This window comes from Canis lupus, chromosome 12 (genome assembly GCF_011100685.1).
Source record: "Canis lupus familiaris isolate Mischka breed German Shepherd chromosome 12, alternate assembly UU_Cfam_GSD_1.0, whole genome shotgun sequence".
Lineage (NCBI taxonomy): Eukaryota > Metazoa > Chordata > Mammalia > Carnivora > Canidae > Canis > Canis lupus.
In genome coordinates, this window is record NC_049233.1 from 64,560,556 (window position 1) to 64,580,202 (window position 19,647).

The 19,647-nt window shown below is 45.4% G+C and overlaps 1 protein-coding gene and 1 long non-coding RNA gene across 4 annotated transcripts; one reads left to right on the plus strand and one right to left on the minus strand.

The window, feature by feature from the left end:
• Positions 1-558: 558 nt before the first annotated feature.
• Positions 559-5,848, minus strand: CD24 (CD24 molecule). Its single transcript, XM_038554853.1, has 3 exons — positions 5,688-5,848; positions 4,778-4,955; positions 559-2,241 (listed from the first exon to the last, which is right to left on the minus strand). Exons 1-3 carry the CDS (start codon positions 5,831-5,833, stop codon positions 2,074-2,076), a joined length of 492 nt encoding a protein of 163 aa, XP_038410781.1. The 5' UTR covers positions 5,834-5,848; the 3' UTR covers positions 559-2,073.
• Positions 3,781-17,587, plus strand: LOC111098377. Of its 3 annotated transcripts, none has more exons than XR_005368093.1 (3): positions 3,781-3,947; positions 7,164-7,239; positions 16,677-17,587. It is a non-coding gene; the product is annotated as an uncharacterized LOC111098377 (long non-coding RNA). The 3 variants fall into 3 exon arrangements; XR_005368094.1 differs by lacking the exon at positions 16,677-17,587 and adding an exon at positions 8,531-9,023; XR_005368095.1 differs by lacking the exon at positions 16,677-17,587 and adding an exon at positions 8,553-9,023.
• Positions 17,588-19,647: the final 2,060 nt, after the last annotated feature.

Sequence of the window (19,647 nt, forward strand, 5' to 3'; positions counted from 1 at the left end):
TAAGAGCTTAAAGATGACAACTTCCAAATTAACTCTTTAAATAAAACCTCCTGCTAATTGGCAATGCAAAACAGCTGAACTGTAATGTTTTGGTTGGTAAGAAAATATTGATAAGCTCTTAATAGTTTAAATAGACTCCTACAATCATGATAAGCCACAAAGTATTTGCTGCAACAGAAAAAATTTAAAATCTGGGGCACTTGGGTGGCTCACTCAGTTAAGCAGCTGCCTTTGGCTCAGGTCATGATCCTGGGGTCCTTGGATTGAGCCCCACATGGCACGCCCTGCTCGGTAGAGAGTCTCCTCTCACACAAATAAAATAAAAAAAATTTTTAAAAATTAAAATAAAATAAAATAAAATAAGAAAAACTTAAAATTCAGTAGGGGCGCCTGGGTGGCTCAGTTGGTTAAGCGTCCAACTCTTGGTTTTGGCTCAGATGGTGATCTCAGGGTCAGGAGGTGAAGCCCTGCACTGGGCTCTGAGCTGGACATGGGGCCTGCTGAAAATTCTCTCCCTCTGCAACTACCCGACTTAAAAAAAAAAAAAAAACCTTAAAATTCAATAGATTGCTCTTTCAGCCATTTCTTTTTATTTACAGTTTGTGTTCAATGCAAATCAATTCCATAACATGAGAAGTTACTATGAATCAAAGCATAAATACACAAACACAATATACAATCCAAAACTGATGTACAGCATTCAGGGATGAAACAAAACGTAATGTTCATTCACACACACAGTAGCTTGAGATCTGTTGGATATTGTTGTTCTGGTGTAGGTTCCTAAAGATGGGAAAAATGACTTTGGTTATCAAGACTACTGTGGCCATATTAGATACTGGAACATCTAAGCATCAGTGTGTGACCATGCGAACAAAAGACCTTAGAGTGTCTATTTTTAAAAAGCTTTCTGTGCATCGAGGCAGTTGTGAAAAGATTTACTTTCCAGAATCAAGCCCACTTTAGGCTTAGGACCAGGTTCTAACTATCTAAAAATATTGACTAACAGAAAGTGTTCCAAATGTGGCTATTCTGATTCAGAGTTTTTTTTAAAAAAAAAAAGTATTTACAGAAAAAGTATAAAAGTTTTTCCGAATTTAATGTAAGCAAGCTTCCAGTCTTCACTTCCCAAAAACTTGATTTATGATTTTTGGCTCCCGCACATATTTTGCCTTTTTTAATTTCAAGATTTGTCGATTTTACCTTCAAAACAGATCATTTTTAAATTTTAAGAAGTACTCCACCTATGCAGAAATAAGCATTTTGAAATTAGTTGAAGTCAACGTACTTCTACTCTTTGGAATCAGTTTAGCTAAATGAATCTGGCACCCTTGTTCAATAGGAATAAGTGATAAGTATTTAAGCAAAATTTATTCGTTATGCTTCACAATCAGGGGTAGATTCCAATCCATCATTGCCCTGGCACATGTCAATTACTATATAAAAAATCAAATGCAATGTCAAACCCAAAGCCTCAGAGGAAAGAGTTCAGTTCCCAAGAAACAGTGATAGCTTAACAATGTAAAACTTTTATCTAGAGTACATAGGCATTAAATTAGTACTGCTGAAACAATGCATTGAGGATTTACAGTAACACCTGGAAGTTCCTTCTAATGTACATATAAATAGAATCATGGAAGCTTCTTGTATTAACCGTTTTATGGCCTTCAAGATTTAATGAACCGAATGAAAACTGAATCTGTTCATATCCCATCTTTTACATCTCGGTAAGAGAAAATCTATTCTCATTTTCAAGGTAGAATTTTACATGTCCATACTTTTTAAGCCACATTTAAAGAAATTATCTCTTATCTAATCTTGGATGTTGTCTCTTCATCTTGTACATGAAACTCCAGTAGATTTAATAGACATTCATCATCTAGTCAAACCCTTCACATGTTCTTCAAACCAATCAAATTTGGGATCCTCAACATTTTGTGTCAATAAAATAAGGTGTGCAATTAGCAGATTCAATGAAGACCTTTATTTTTCCTTGTCACACTGGATGTCTAGACGCCATTTGGATTGGGTTTAGAAGATGGGGAAGTATAGACGTTTCTTGGCCTGAGTCTTTTAACAGTAGAGATGTAGAAGGGAGAATGAGATCACGAAGAGACTGGCTGTTGACAGCAGAGCACCGCCAGTTGGTGTGGTGGTGGTATTTGCTGGATTTGGGGCAGTCGAGGTACTCTGGGAGGAGTTACTTGAAAGTGTTACAATAGTTGTTTGATTTGAATAAATCTAAAATATATAAAAAAGTTACACTGATAAATTTCCACACATCACAGCTGCCTCCCTGTACACCTACTATGCAATTAGATAGATGATATGTTCTTAAATTGCTCTTCTCCCATTATTTCCTTACCCCTGCCCTTTTAATTCTGAATTCTTGCTTAGTCCCAGTAAATCATTCTTTCAGTTTCAACACAAACTACCTACAGATGCCTAAATTACTACAAGTAGCAGCAACCAAAACTGTTCCTCGGTAACTATAACTCTCAAGAGTGTGACTTTATTTTTAATTCTTTTTTGAAGAAATAAAGGACCAAATTAACAAATCTAGTTTTTGTGACCATATTGACTTACTGGCATCACAAAAAGATTTACTCTATTCTCCCAGGAAGTGGAAGATTTTACAGTTGCATGACTCACTTGGATTCTAAAATACTGTACAATTTGTGAATTTGTAAAACGGTCTACCCTGGATTTGCTAGGTAACTTTCCCATACCCACTTAACACAGCCTTGCATTTAATTGGAGGGGACATGGGATACCCTATCTGCTCCCTGAAATCTTGAAATTCTATAGATATATACAGTCCCCGAAATGGCTACAATATGGGTTTTAAACTGAAAGATAGGAGCCCTTTCCTTGAAGCATAAAGACTTCTCCTCCAAACAACAGGAAGTCAGAATGACTTCACAAAAGACACCAAGGAGGTCTGGTGTTAAGTTTTCACCAGTGGCAGCGTCCCTGCCTGGTCATTAAGCCCAGCGCTGTGGCCAAGAACCAGGGTTCCCCCAGGGTCCCGCTGCCTGAGTGGCATCATTCCCCACACTGATTTTTCAAGTCACGAAATGCACAGTCCAGCGGGGCACGTGATAATCTCTCCTTTGTCACAGAACAAAGGCAGATGGGAGATTTCAGCTCTCCCTGCGAGGGAGGGTTTACAAGGGCTTCTGATTACAGGCAGGAGGGAGGATGTGGCAAGGGAGCAGGTCTGGGCCACATGCACATTTCGCTGCCTAGGATCCCAAGACAAATCCATCCTGTAGCAGCATCAGCTCCCTTTGTTGTAAAACCCATCATTAGGCAAATAGGGGCTTAAAATATGTAAACCCTACCCGCCACCCCCACCCTCCAAAAAAAAAAAAAAAAAACTAAAGAAAAATGTTGATCAAATCAAACATCTTTCCTGGGCACCTACTGTGTGCAAGATTCAGCTTGTCCTACCAGGAAATAGCACTCCCACTAAAAGGAAAGCATGAATGATATGGGAAATTATTTAAAGCGGGGCGCTGTTTGGGGACAATACCTGGTTTGGGATGCCTGGGTTATCTGTTCTCATTTATACAAAGACCCCATAGTGCAGCAGGTGACCTTTGTCACAGAGCCTAGTGCACCAAATTGGAGAATCTAAAGGTCCTGCTCCACTAACAAAAGAAACTAATGTTAATCTAGGAAATGGACATCAGACAGCAATTTCCCCACCCAAACTAGATGTGCCTCACTAGAGCCTCCCTCTTTGAAATTTCGGGGGTGTGTGGGGGGGAAATCTGGTCGGAGAGGAGATGGGGTGCGGGAGGGGGTGGGGGAGCAGCCCGGTTCCCTGCGGCCGCGCCCCTCCCCCACCGAGGAACCGCGGAAGGCTCGGGAGCGCAGCCGACCCGCAAGACAATAGGGTGCAGTTACCGGGCCGCGGAGGGGAAACTGAGGAGCGCTGCCCGGTGAGCCCAGGCCGTCGCGCCCAACTTGTCGGAGGCAAAGCCCGGGAGACGCTCCTCCCCGGGGCCCACGTCCCCACCCCTGGCCCCTGGGCGCCAGCTGCCGGGAAGACCGACCCTCCTCGCCGCCCCCCGCCCCGCTCGGGCCCCCCAGGCCCGGCTGTCCCCGGAGCCTCCGCCCTCGCGGCCGCCCCCACCCCCCGCGGGGCAGCGCAGCGCCCGGGAGCCGCGCGGACGCGAGGTCGGGTCCCGGGAGAGCGCAGCCGGGCAGGGGGCGGCGGCGGCGGCGGGGACAAAGCCTGGCAGGGGGGGGGGGGGCGGGGGGCTCGGGGCCGAAGCGTCCCCCGCCGCCCGCCCAGGGGCACCGATCGGGCGGCCGCGGGGCCGCGGGGGGGCACGAGGTGGGGCGCGCACCGTAAGGCGGTCCCCGGGAGGGCGCGGGGTCGGGGGGGCCACCTCGGGGGCCCCGAACCGGCCGGGCGGAGGAGGGCGGACAGCTGCGCCCCCGAAGGGGCTCGTCCCCCCTTTGTGTGCGGTGCGCGCGGGGCGAGGACGCCCCTGCAGCGAGCCCGCTGCCCTCCCGGGACGGCGCGAGGTCTCCGCGCGCCCCACAGCCGGGCCGGGGCCCCCCGCCCACGCGCGGAGGTGCATTGTCCCCGGGGCCGCGCCCCCCACCCCCACCCCCACCCCCACCCCGGGCCGAACGCCGCGGGGCTGTGCGTCCGCGCCCCAGTCGGCGGCCGCGGGGAGGGGGGGCGCAGGCCGGTCCCCGGGGGCCGCTCCGCCCCGCCCCCCCAGCGCCGACCCCGAGCCCCCGGGCGCCCGGGCTTCACCTGCGTGGGTAGGAGCAGCGCCAGGAGCAGCAGCCCCAGTCCGAGCCTGGCCACCATCGCTCTGCCCATGTCCGCTCCGTCGGGGTCGGTGCGCGGCGCGTGTCCCTGGCTGCGGGGCGAGTGGAGGACGCGGGCTCGGGGCGGGCGCAGGCGAGGTGGGGAGCGCGGCCGGCGGGACCTTATATACCGGGACCATCACAATAGCCGTGACGTGCTGCCGCCCGCCCACCCGCGCTCCCCCCGCCGCCGCCCCCCGCCCCCCCGCCCCCCGCCCCCCGCCGGGCTCGGGCGCCCCTCCCTCCCTCCCTCCCTCCCTCCCCTCCCCCCGCCGCCCCGGAGCCCCCGGGGGGCCGGGCCGCGGCAGGTGGGCGGCGGGGCGCCGGCGGCACGCGGCTTTGTGCTCCGGGGCGGGCAGCGCGCAGGCTGGCACAGGCGCCCGGCGACTCCCACGCAGGACCCGGGGCGAACTCGCGAACCACACACGCCGCTCCCGGGGCCCGGCCCAAGTTCCCTTTGTTTCCCCGGACCTGCCATCTTCCCCCCACCCCCGAAAGAGACGTCCGGGGCCCCCGCGCGGCGAGCCGCCCTCGGTCCCGGGCCGGGGCGCGCGGGGAGGGGGGCCCCGGCTTGGGCTCTCCCCGGCCCCCGCCCCAGGGGAGGGGGCCCCTTCGCGGGCTCCTGGGCTCCTGGGCTCCGGGGCTCCTGGGACGCGTGTGCTCGGCCCCCCGCTTTGTGCTCCGAGCCCTGCGCCGGCCTCGCCGCGGAGCCCCGGGGCGCATCCCGGGGGCGCACCCGCCCCCCAGCCTGGGCTCCGCTCCCCGCGCCCCTGTCGGCGGCCACGCGGCCACGACCCCCCGGGGCGCCGGCCGCCCCTCCCCCTCCAGCCCCAGCCGCACTGGGGACCCCGCACCTCTCTGGCGGCCCCTTTACAATTCCCGGCCCCTCCGGAATTCCTGGAGGACACACTTCTTGGGGCGCCGTTGCAAAGCACTTGGTCGTCATCCGCTCAAAGCCTGAGCTTTTGGGGACGGGCCTTGACTTTTCCGTCGCTGCCATTAGGCAATTTAATGAACTGGCGCAAATAGGAAGATTAGTCATTCTGCAGGTTTGAGTGGAAAATATTTTCCAGCCGTTCTACTGCAAAAACTTTAGGGCATCCAGCAGAAGTGGAAGTCATGTTACCAGTGGAATATTTTCGGTTTGAATGTTTATTGCAGGATTTAAGCCTCTTAAAGTTTGCCGGAGCGTCTGAGGGTCTTTAAAGGAGGACAACGGAGACCCAAGCTAGTAGGGTCGTGGATTTGTTGGAATCTCACCTTTCCCCAACAGTCCCGTGACAATGGGCTCCACAGTGGTGGGTCGTTGGCCCAGTGGCTCTGTGCCTCAGTGGTCAGCCTCTAACTCAGTAACTTTCCACATTCGGTATGTGCTTGGGAACACAGGAATTTCTGTCCTGCACCAGGGTTATCCCATTGTATAGAAATAACCTTCTCCAGCCTCCTGCGGTGTGAACGGACTGGGGCTCGGGGAGTGCCTACTTCCAAGGCAGGGCTCCGAGCACCTGGGCAGGTGCTCGAGAAGCAGCTTATTGTACTAAGTGGTGGTATTCACAGCATGCCTTTATTTTTATTGATCCCCCCCCACCTCCTCCCTCCTCTTATTAACTTAAGGAGCTGGACTAATGGAATGGTTAAGAATACAGGCTCTCGACTCAGAGTGCCTGCGTTCAAATCCTACTTGTGCCAGAGAAAGCCTCAGTTTCCTCATCTGTAAAATGGAGGTAATAGAACCACTCTTAATTGGTTATTAAAGAGTTACTGTGTATAAAGTGTTAGAACAGTGCCTGTCTCATGCCGGAGCTCTCAGGTGGTGGTTGCTCTTGCACGGAAGGTCCCAGGAACTGGAAAACGACTTACCTTCTTTGCAGCTGTGACTTGTGAAAGAAATAACAAGCATCAAAGAGTACCCCAAATTGGGAAGGGACTTGGGATCTCTGCTTTGTGAGCCACTTCATCACCAGCTAATGAGACTGCATAATTCACAAAGCAAGGCCCTTCACATCTGCTTAGCAGTTCCCCTGGGCATCCTATACAGGGTGTGGCCCAGAGCGTTGGCAATTCCCGATTCTGCAGGCTTAGCCCTCCTGGAAAAAGCCCTCTTGACAAATGCCCATTTCACCGGCCCAAACCTTTCCCCTGGGATTCTTTTTGTCGATGATTTCTTCATGTTTATCTGCTCCTGGTTTCCTGTACTCATTTGTCTGCTTTTTCCCTTAGCCAATAATAACTCACGCTACTAAATTGTGAATCTCATCAGTTCTCCTAGAATTTTTCTTAAGACACATGTCCAATTTCCTTTTTTTTTTTTTTTTTTTTTTTTTAAGTAGGTTTCACATGCAATGTGGGGCTTGAACTCACGACACTGGGATCAAGAGTGCACGCTCTGGAGACTGAGCCAGCCAGGTACCCCTCCAATTTCAATTTTTACAGAGAAATTATTTCACGGAATGATCTTAAAACCAGTTGATTCAATAAATTGAGGAATATGTGGAAAGCCATAACTTTATATTTTACTATTTTTTTCATGAGATGGCATGTGACCTAACTTTTTTATACTAGTTCTCTTATTAGTAAAACTAAGGGAGCAATACCTACAATTTCTTTTTTTTTTTTTAAGATTGTATTTATTTATTCATGAGAGACACAGAGAGAGGCAGAGAGACCCAGGCAGAGGGAGAAGCAGCTTCCCTGCGGGGAGCCCGATGTAGGACTTGATCCCAGGACCCCGGGATCACACCCTGAGCCAAAGGCAGACGCTCAAACACTGAGCCACCCAGGCATCCCATTACCTACAATTTCTAAGTTCAGAACTCTGAGGAATAGTACAGAACCAGACTGGCACACCTTACAGTAGACTCCAGAGTCAGACCTGTATTTGAATCCTGACTCACCACTCTTTAACAGTCCACCCTACACCCATGAATTCCTCACCTGGCAAATTTTACCCGCTTCACAGGATTATGCACTTAACTGAGATAAGGTGCATGTTTAGCAGAGTGTCCACCACATAGTAAGAACTCACTAAGATGCCACTTCTGTTGCTATAGGGCATATTCATTATGGGTTTTTTTTTTTAATATTTCATTTGTATAGCATTTGCTCTTTTTTTCAAGCATCTTTGCATGTGGCATTTTATATGTGCGGCGATGAGACCAGTGAGGTCAGTGACCTTAGTTTCATTTACATTTCTGAGGCAGGAGAAGTAACTTGTGTAAGGCCCCGTAGCCAGTTATGGTGCCTCACCTTGAAGCTAGAGCCACAGCTTCCTGACCCAGGTCCCAGGTATTCTCTACTTCGCCAGCAAGAGCGGAGGCCCTGTCTTCTCTACCTCATAGCCTCTGCACCTAGCAGTCAATCAGTATTTGCTGCTTGAATGGACTCACATTAAGGGAGCAGGTTAATTTGCTTTTTAAGGCGAACTAATAAATCCTATTTCTAGGGCAGTAGAAGATATTATTTGACATTTTTAGCACTTCTCAGAAAAATGGATGTGAAATATATTAAAATCCAATAAAAGATATTCCTTCTGTGCTTTATACCAGAAATGGTGGCTGGAATAATCAAATATTTCATTTAAATTCTATTCTACAATATGGTGCTATTCTTATTTATGTTCACAATATTCTTTCCCCTTATTTCATGCCACCCTAGATTTGGCTGGCATTTAATATTTTAATTTATCCTGATTTTTTAGCTAAGCCTTGTTCTGTACTCAGGAACTCCAGTGTCGTTTCAACTGTGAGTTGACAGCGAAGGTAACAAAGTGAATTAGCGCTTCTGACTGAATAGGTTCTGAGTCCCGTGCTGGAGCTGGTTCAATCCGCTGGTGGAGGCTCCCCCTGACTCTGTGGGTACATGCTGCCCCCTGCTGGCCATAAGGACCCCCCTCAGCTCTAACTGTCAAACAATAAAAACTCCTTTGTGTTGATTTTAAAAACCCTGAATTTTTGAAGCCCCATAAAGCTAATAAACCACGGTGAACTTCTTTAACTTTTGGTTCTTTTTTTCCCCTGTAGAGTCTCTCAAAGAAATTCTCTCAGGTCTTAAGCTCCATCCAAATAAGAAAACAAATGTAAAGTGAAAGAATTATGTGCACAGAATTGCATTTTCAGATGTAAATTGGGTAGTAGGATGCCTACCTCTAAGCATCCGGGGATTTTTTTCTTAAGGAAATGAAAAAAAAAGAAGCAGCAGCACCAACAACTCTTAATCTCCTTGGCCAGATTTTAAATTCAGTGCCCCCATTGTGTTGGCAAGGATGTGAGAAAGCAGGCCCTCTCCTCAATGCTGATGGGATTATGGAAAGGAATTTGACATCTATCAGTATTAAAAATACTTTTGCAGAAATCTAAAAGGATATATGTTCAAAGATTTGTTGCAGCACTGTTTATAACCACAAAGGATTGGAAATCAAGTATCAAAGACCCGAGGCCCAGCTATAGAAGTGACAGTATATCCGTATCATGAAATATTTTAAGTCATTTAACAGAAAAAAAAAAGAGTACTTATGTACTACAAAGAAAAAGCTCCAAGATAAATTCTTAAGTGAAAAAAAGAATTTCTGTACATACAGAACACTATGTACAGTATATTATCTGTGATTAAAAAAAGAAAAAAAACTAGACAGAAAAAGACTATTTCCACAAAGATACAGAAGAAATTGATAGCGGTGCTTGCCACCAAGGAGGGGACCTGGCTGGCCAGGGCAGAAACGTTAAGACCCATTTTTCATTACATACTGGTTTGTACTTTCTGAATTTTGTATCATTATTCATTCACAAAATATTTAAATAAAATTATTTATTTATTTTTTTTTTTTTTAAATTTTTTAATTTATTTATGATAGACACACAGTGAGAGAGACAGGCAGAGACACAGGCAGAGGAAGAAGCAGGCTCCGTGCACCAGGAGCCCGACGTGGGATTCGATCCCGGGTCTCCAGGATCACGCCCTGGGCCAAAGGCAGGCGCTAAACCGCTGCGCCACCCAGGGATCCCAAATAAAATTATTTAAATAAATTAATAACCCAATACATTCTAGGGCCTTCCTTCCCAGACTCCCAGAAAACAAGCAAGTGGAAAGCCCACCTCTGTAGCCCTAGTGGCCTTGGGATGTCCTGGCCCTCTCCAGGAGCCCTCCTTCCTTCCATCATTCACAGGCTATGGGGTGTTGTTTTTTTTTTTTTAAGATTTTATTTATGTATTCATGAGAGACACAGAGAAAGAGAGAGAGAGGCAGAAACACACAGGCAGAGGGAGAAGCAGGCTCCACGCAGGGAGCCTGACGTGGGGCTCGATCCCCAATCTCCAGGATCACACCCTGGGCTGAAGGCAGCGCTAAACCTCTGAGCCACCCGGGCTGCCTCACAGGCTCCTTAACAAAAATTATAGTATTGCCTCATTTCATCCATCCTATGACAAGTGACACCAGTTCTCTCGGGTCCAGGTGACACATGCACAAAAGCTCTCAGGAAAAATAACCGAGCTGTAGGAAAAAAAAAAATGAAAAATCCCCTGGCGAAGCTTCAGTCTCCTTATTTTATCCTCTCTGCAGAGCAACCAATTCGGGAGTCTGAAGGGGAAGAAAAGCTTGGGTTTGGGCCTTACTTTTGCCAGGGGAAGGCCTGAGCTGGGTAGGCTCATTCCCTGTAAGAGATCTTTTCAAAATTCCCATTCTGCTCCTGGACAGGAGATGGAGTCAAGGCCTCATAGGGTCATTAAATTCTAGGGTAAATCATTGAAATCTCACTTCTACCTCACAGAAGAGAATCTCCAGGCCATAAAATGATGCTATACATCATTTGCCATTTGTGTGTGAACCCTCAATGATCCTTTGCATGAAAATAATGCAATTGGAAGAGTGGGAAGTATGTGTATTTTTCATACCTAGATGACTTTCCATCGTATTTTCATGTCTCTTTGTTTTTCCTGGTCTTTCACTTTATGTTAGGTTTAAAGCAAGCGGGTCTCTCATGCTCTAAGAGATGACTAAACTTTTAAGTGGCCGGGATAATTGGATTAAAGATTTTTATTAACCAAAAGAATGTTGTAACATATAACACAATGGTATATTTAATGAAACGTTACTCAACAATCTCGAAAGCAGATGCTGCTTGCGTCTTACCCAATAGAGTTTTAAAATGTGACTCCAAAGAAGAAGCATTCTGTAATAGTAAGCCATTAAAATAAAGCCAGATGAATTTAATTTAATTAGCTAGACTGAAGAGAGATTCTCTATTGAGAACCATATATTTGGATCTAGATCTTGGAGTTTTAAAAAAAAAAGTAAAAAAAAAAACTTTTTAAAGATTTTTTCTTTTTTTTTTTTTTTAAGATTTTTATTTATTTATTCATGAGAGACACACAGAGAGAGAGGCAGAGACACAGGCAGAGGGAGAGACAGGTTCCATGCAGGAAGCCTGATGTGGGACTTGATCCTGGGATTCCAGGATCACGCCCTGGGCCAGAGGCAGGTACTAAACCACTGAGCTGCTACCCAGGGATCCCCCAAGATTTTCTTTTTGAGTAATCTCTACACCCAGCGTGGGGCTTGACTTTACAACACTGAGAGCAGCAGTCACATGCTCTACTGACTGAGCCAGCCAGGCAACCCTCCTCTCAATAATCTTTTATATATTTTTTTCAGATTTTATTTATTTATTTTTAAGATTTTAATTTATTTATTCATGACAGAGAGAGAGAGAGAGGCAGAGACACAGGCAGAGGGAGAATCAGGCTCCATGCAGGGAGCCCGATGTGGGATTCGATCCCGGGACTCCAGGATCACACTCTGGTCCAAAGGCAAGCGCTAAACCACTGGCCCCCCAGGGATCCCTTTTTTTCAGATTTTAAAGTAATACATTTCCAAAATACAGGAAAGTATAATAAAGAATATCATCATATTGTACAGCTGAAACTCATATAACACTGAATTTAAAGGAAGGATATTAACGTTACAGACAGCTCACTAATCAGAAGTAACCACTAATACATTTTTTAATATTTTATTTTTGCTTCCATCTATCTGTATATTTAGTTTGTTTCTTTGTTTTGCTGAATTATGAGCAAATGTGCATAAGATTTTCTTTTTTTTTTTTAAGATTTTCTTTATTTATTCATGAGAGACCCAGAGAGAGAGGCAGAGACACAGGCAGAGGGAGAAGCAGGTTCCATGCAGGGAGCCCAATGCGAGACTCGATCCCAGGACTCCAGGATCAGGCCCTGGGCCAAAGGCAGACGCTCAACAGCTGAGCCACCCAGGTGTCCCAACCGTACAATAGTCTAATTTGACATTTGTTTCTATTATACATAACATTAAAACATCCTTATGCATGTATTCTGTTTTCATTTCTGCATGTTTTCTTATGCTATGTTCCTAAAAGTGGAACTTTGGGTCTTGAAAATAAACTGCCAACTTGTCCTCTAGAAATTTATACTCACAACACTAGTGAGAGTGCCTGATTCACAAACCTTTGCTAAATGTGAGAATTATAGTGTCAACGATATTTTTAAATTTCATCAGAAAAAGATGTTATTTTTATTTGTATTTTCACTGTCAGTGAGATTAAGCTTTTTTTCCAGCTACTTATTAACCACTTGGATTTTTCTTCTTTTATTTTTCTTTAAGATTTTATTTATTTATTCATTAGAGACACAGAGAGAGGGAGAGAGAGGCAGAGACACAGGCAGAGGGAGAAGCAGGCTCCATGCAGGGAGCCCGACATGGGACTCGATCCAGGGTCTCCAGGATCACGCCCTGGGCCGAAGGTGGCCCTAAACCGCTGGGCCACTGGGGCTGCCTGGAATTTTCTTTTTTTTTTTTTAAGATTTATTCATTTATTATTTTAAAGAGAGAGTCGGGGAGGAAGGGGCAGAGGGAGAGAGAGATTCTGAAGCAGACTCCGTACCCAGTCAGGGGCCCAATGCGGGGCTCGACCTCACAACCCTGAGATCATGACCTGAGCCCAAATCACGAGTTGGATGCTTAACTGACTAAGCCATCTAGGTGCCCCTGCAATTCTCCTTTTACAAATTGTTCTTTGTACATGTTGCCTGTCCACAGAAGTGACATGTCAAGAGTGAGCTCAGGCTGAGGAGACGCTGTATTAGATGTGACTTGATTAGATCAAATAGAGTCCATTATTGAAAGGATACAGAAGCAAGTTAGCACAGTCAGGCTTCAAAGCAGAGAACTACCGTATTTTCCAGGATAGTTAGAACGTGTTCCTAGCTCCTGAAATCCTCCGTGGGGGTGCATAATTACAGATGAAAAAAATCTAGGTGAATGTGGTTGAAATTAGACCTTCGAGAAGCTTAGTGGTCTCTCTCAACACCCAGACTTATATACATAAGGCTAACACAGTTCTGCTCATAAACTCCTCTGAACAGTAGAGGCCACCTCCACTGGTCCTGGAGTTATCTCTTCAATCTCACAGTTACACTACGCACAGTATGATTATAAGATATGGTACCCGGAGGCATGAACTTGGTTCCCTCAGTCACCTTCAGCCTCAAGAGGAAAACACATCCTCGTTCAAATACATTTGAAATTAGAATATTTATGATAGGTGTCATTTTTCCACATACCCTTGGGCATCAAGCTAGTAAGCCCTTGACTCTGCTCAAAGGCTCATCCTGTTTTTTTCTCATTTTATTGTCAGAGCTTTTTATTTGTTTTTATTTTTTAAAGATTTTATTTATTTATTCATGAGAGACACAGAGAGGCAGAGACATAGGCAGAGGGAGAAGCAGGCTCCCTGCAGGGAGCCCGATGTGGGACTCAATCCCAGAACCCCAGGATCTCATGACCTGAGCCAAAGGCAGACGCTCAACCACTGAGCCACCCAGGCACCCAGAACTTTTTATATATTAAAACAAAACAAAACATTTGCAGGGGCACCTGGGTGGCTCGGCCAGCTAAACCTCTTGATTTCAGCTCAGGTCATGAGCTCAGGGTCATGAGATGGAGCCCCATGTCCAGTGCTACGCTGGAGGGTGGAACCTGCTTAAGATTCTCTCTCTCCCCCTCCCTCTTCCCTTCCCCTCACATCTCAAAACAAAACAAAACAAAAAAAACACTAGAAATTCATCTGAGTGAGGTTCTTACATGTATGCATATGACTGACCAGAATCAAATTAAGGGTAGGACTGCCAAACACTACCTAGTAACCGATCTACAAAGAACTCTACAGGATCACAAAAAGTAAAATGAGAAAGACAATGTTTTATTTATTGATTTGTTTGTTTATTTATTAAAGATTTTCTTTATTTGAGAGAGAGAGCATGAGCAGGGGGAAGGGGCGGAGGGAGAGGGAGAAGATTCCCCACTGAGCAGGGAGCCCAATGCAGGGTTCAATCCCAGGACCTCAAGACCACGACCTAAACCCAAGGCAGACGATTAACCAATTGAGCCACCCAAGTGCCCCAGAGCATGCTTTACTTAAAACTCTCCTCTCTAGAGAATTTTATATGCGGTTTGAAGAAATATTTGATAGATACTTGAATGAAATAATATCAAAACCGTTAACCTGTTTTGTTGTTTTGCTGGTTAATTGGCTTGAGATAGTAGAGGACATGTTGAGTGGTGCTGCCACAGAGAGTTCTTCCTTCTTCCGGAAATTTCTCAAACTCTCCTCTACAGGAAGGTACAAATATTTTAAACTAATATGGTTAAAGGCATACCAATTAGTTGCTCTACCCAGGGCACCCAAATGTCTCGGTTACCTTTTAGCCATTCTCAGCAACCTCCTTTTCTCTGTCCCAGCACCTTGGAGGGTTAGAACAACCTAACGTTCAGATCAATAGCTCTGGACAGCAGCAATCCTCTGGGGAGTTGCATGGGAGCACATGCCTGGAGGAAATCAGACCCTTCAGAGGGGGTATGGTTTGCAAGAGTCTCCTAGGGGCTCCCAGCTAGCTCAGTGGTTCAGTGTCTGCCTTTGGTTCAGTTCGTGATCCTGGGGTTCTGCAGGGAGCCTGCTTCTCCCTCTGCCTATGTCTCTGCCTCTCTTTCTCTGTGTCTCATGAATAAATAAAATCTTAAAAAAAAAAAAAGTCTCCTAGAATCACTAGCTACAGCATTTTAGCTTTTTGTTTTGTTTTTTTAAGTAGGCTCTATATCTAATGTGGGGCTTGAACTCATAATCCTGAGATCAAGAGTCGCATGGTCTACTGGCTGAGCCAGCCAGGCACCCTGCATTTTAGCTTTATTAATTAGCAATAAAAGAGGTAGCATAAGTTGTAAAGCATTAATCAGTAAATGGCACACATATGACACAATGAGTAAACAAATAATTCAAAATAATTAGCATTTATTCCCTGAATGTGTAGCTGCCATTGCAAATAAGTTTTAAAAATCGTGCTTGATTTGCAATTGTTTTTTTCCCTTTAATTGCATCTGCCACCTGCTCTTAATTTGAAACAAATTAAACCCTGAAGGCAGCATCCAAAAGTAAGAAGACTAAGCAGATTTCACCTTGGGGCAAAAATTATACAACAATTTCCCCCATCTCCAAAAAAGAGTGAATCATTCTTTTCCAGAAGTGATAGATTATTTTCCATTTCGACAGCATACCCCAGTAAGCGACAGGGTGATGCTAACTAAGGATGTAACAACCGGCTCTCTCCAGCATGCTGGACTGCATAAACTACATGAAATTCTCTCTTTGGAGTTCTATGCCAGTGCTGGCCCACATAAATATAATGCAAGCCACACATTTTAATTTTTCAGTTTTTTTTTTAAGATTTTATTTATTTATTCATAGAGACACACAGAGAGAGAGGGGCAGAGGCACAGGGAGAAGCAGGCTCCATGCAGGGAGCCTGACGTGGGACTCGATCCAGGGTCCCCCAGGATCAAACCCCGGGCTGCAGGTGACGCTAAACCACTGTGCCACCGGGGCTGCCCAATTTTTCAGTTTTCTAGTAGCCATGTTTAAAAAGTGTTTTTTAAGAAAAGGTAAAATTCTGTCTCTGTCTCTCTCTGTGTGTCTCTCATGAATAAAAATCTTAAAAAAAAAAAAAAAAAAAGGGGCAGCCCGGGTGGCTCAACGGTTTGGGGTTGCCTTCAGCCCAGGGCGTGACCCTGCAGACCCAGAATCAATTCTCACATCAGGCTCCCTACATGAAGCCTGCTCCTCCCTCTGCCTGTGTCTCTGTCTCTGTCTCTCTGTCTCTCATGAATAAATAAATAAATAAATCTCTCTTTTTAATAAGTCTTTTAAAATAAATTTTAAATAAATTTTTAAAAATTTAAAAAGGTAAAATTAATTTTGGTAAAATAATTTATTTAACTTAATATATCCAAAATACTATCATTTTAACATATAATCAATATTAAGCTATTATTGGGGTGCGTGGGTGGCTCAATTGGTTAAGTGTCTGACTCTTGATTTAGCCTCAGGTCATGATCTCAGGGTCATGAAATGGAGTCTGGTGTCAGGCTCTGCACACCAGGCATGGAGCCTACTTAAGATTCTCTCTCTCCCTCTCCTCCTCTCTGCCCCAATCTTTCTCTTTCACTCTCAAAAAAAAAAAAAAAAAAAATTACAAAATTATTAATGAGATAGTGGACAATCTTTTTTGGTTCAGTAGCCATCTATTGTAGCATTATAAATCACTACAAACAGCAGCTTACAAGAACATATTATCTCGTGGTTTCTGTGGGTCAAGAATCTGGTCATAACTTAGTGGGCCTGTTTCAGGGTCTCTGAGGAGACTGCAGTCCAGGTGTGAGCCAAGGCTGGGGTCTCCCCTGAGGCTCAAATGGAGAAGTATCCACTTCCAAGCTCACAGAGTTATTGGCAGGATTCAGTTCTCTTTTTTTTTTTTTTTTTTTTTTAGGATTCAGTTCTTTGTGGGCTACCAGACTAAAGGACTCATCTTGTTGCTGGCTGCCAGCTGGAGGCTTCCCTTAGTTCTCTGGGGTGGGTTACTTCATCAAAACCATCAAAGAAGTCAACAGAAGGAGTCTGCTAGCAAGACAGAAGTTACAGTCTATGTAACGTAATTGTGGAAATGACACCCCATCACTTTTGCCATATTGTGTTAGAAGCAAGTCACAGGTTCACCCATATACAAAGGGGAGGAGATTCCATACAGGTGTGAAACAAAGACTTTTGAGTGCTCAGAATCTGTCCACCACATGTACTAAAACTTTGAGATCCACTGTGTGTTTTCTATTTATAATACACCTCAAGTCAGACCATGTTTCAGGTTCTCAGTGGCAGTTGACTAGTGGCTACCATATTGGACAGCACTTTTCTGTAACAACTAAACCCAGAGATACTAGAATTACAGGATGTCCAAATACCAGTGTAAGCCATCATGTGTTTGTATAGAGAATTCAAAGTCAAAAGAATTGGAAGCATAAAAACACAGATTAAAAATATTTTGTTGTTTTTAATAGGTAAAGAGCTTAGTACTATCATTTAAATCCAGGGATCTCTGGGTGGTGCAGCGGTTTGGCGCCTGCCTTTGGCCCAGGGTGCGATCCTGGAGACCCGGGATCGAATCCCACGTCGGGCTCCTGGTGCATGGAGCCTGCTTCTCCCTCTGACTGTGTCTCTGCCTCTCTCTCTCTCTCTGTGTGTGACTATCATAAATAAATTAAAAAATAAATAAATCTGGATCCTCAAAGCAAGTACAGGCTAGACAATAAGTTTTGCATTTGTTTTTACAACTTCACACTTGCCCTAGCTGATTGGGAAAGTCCTATAGGCTGAGAGAGAATGAAGGGCAATTTGCAGGAGGGCTCGGTGACCATAATCCCAGAGGGCTCCCAGGAAGGTATCTTGGTAAGTAATCTTTTTTTTTTTTTTTTTTTTTTTTTTTTGTAAGTAATCTTATACTCTTCCCCGCAGTTCTTAGCAGGAGACCACGTTAGCAGTCAACACAAAGACTCAGTCCTTTCCTTGCATGACACTTTACCAGAGCAGGAGGCTCGAAGGAGGGTGGAAGATGGGAGTATTTTCCAAGAAATTCTCCAGTTTCCCACTGACTGCTATGTGAAGAGAATCTGTTCCCTCTTAAATTAATTAAACAGGAGGCCATTACACTGAGGTGGCTCTAATGCCTTGGCAGCCTACATATGCAAACCAGAACCTAAGCCTATACATGCCTCAAGGTTATGAAATTGAAATCTAAAGACAACCAATCACAGACAGCCAACTAGTCTTTTCCCAAATAAGAGAACTGCTTAAGCTATAGCCCATCGAATGATTTCCTTGCTTTGCTTCCACATCGAGTCTTGCCCCTACCTCCTCTCAGTGGGGTGCTCTTAATCACTTCCCATTTGGGGTTGCCCAATTGGAATGGATGTCTGTTTAAATAAATGCTTCATCATCTTAATGTGCTCAGTTTATCTCGTCACACCCCTGAGTGTGAGCTGGAGTCCAAAGAGGAGTGCGCAGATGGACTGTTTTCTTCACTAAAGCCTGAGTATCCCACGTACAAGCCAAGGGGCTCACTCCAGCTCCTCCCCGCTTTCTGTGCTACACAGCACTCAGTTCAAACATCAATTATATATGCAAATGTGCACTTGCTTCAGTTGTTCATGTGTGATGTTCATGCATCTGTTCTCAGGCCTTCCCCTTGCCACCCAAGAGCAGCCCCAAGCCCATCCTGACTTTTGGCTGAAATTTCTAGTCCCATCTCCCCAAATGCCTCCTCAAAGTTTCTTTCTGAATATTACCCTTTTATCTTCAATTCAACCTATCTAATAACAAATGTTAAGTGCTGGGCCAGGGGCTAGTCGGCCTGACCAGGGGCTGGGGGCATTTGGTGGAGCAGAAGCCAGGGATGTCAAAGGCAAGTCCCGTGCAGATGCACCGCCCAAGTCAGGATTGTTTCCACACGGTAGAGTGGACCCTGTGAACCTGAAAGAGGTGGTTTAATCTTCTCAGATCCAAAAGAATTATCTTGACTCTGGTAAGCTGGGGGGACTTCCATTAGGATGTCTCAGGCAGCCCAAGGTACCCCCTCCCCACCTCTGCCATTTCACAGCAAGACTCCAGGGACATCCCCAGTCCTGCTGAAATGGAACAAAGAAGCTCCCAAGTAATGGTTCCCCTGGTGACCATAGCGGATAGTATGAAAATCGTGTCCTAAATCTACATCTGTGACTCACAGACGAAATGTAAGATTCATAAAATATATATTGGAACCAGGGTGGAGAAATGATAATGCCTAATGTGATTTTATGTGTCAAGTTAGGTAGTGAGTGGGAAGGACGATGCACTTACAAAGATGTCCTCATTCATTAAGTTCTCGTAGTAGAAAGAGTGACATCAGTTTTAAAATCGTGTGACACCGAGTATCACACTGTTATTACACCATCATTCTCCCCCACTCACTCATCTTTTACAAACAATTCTAAGAGGCTATGGTTTCATTTATCACCTAGATCTGAGGTAATATATTGGTAATAAATAAAATTCCAGGCCAGAAAGTTATAGACTGAATGTGTCTCCCTCAAAATTCATATTGTAGGAAAGGATAAAATTTCTTTTGAGGTTTTTGCCTAGGGCCCTTGTAACAAAAGGCAGATTAACAAGAGAAAAACCAAAAAAAAGTTTTGTTTTGTTTTAAGATTTGATTTATTTATTCATGAGAGACACAGAGAGAGAGAGAGGCAGAGACACGGGCAGAGGGAGATGCAGGCTCCATGCAGGGAGCCCGACGTGGGACTGGATCCTGGGTCTCCAGGGTCATGCCCTGGGCCGAAGGCAGACACTTTAACTGCTGAGCCACCCAGACATCCCAAAGATGTTTGTTTTGTTTTTTGTTTTTTAACATGGATACTTCATGGATACAT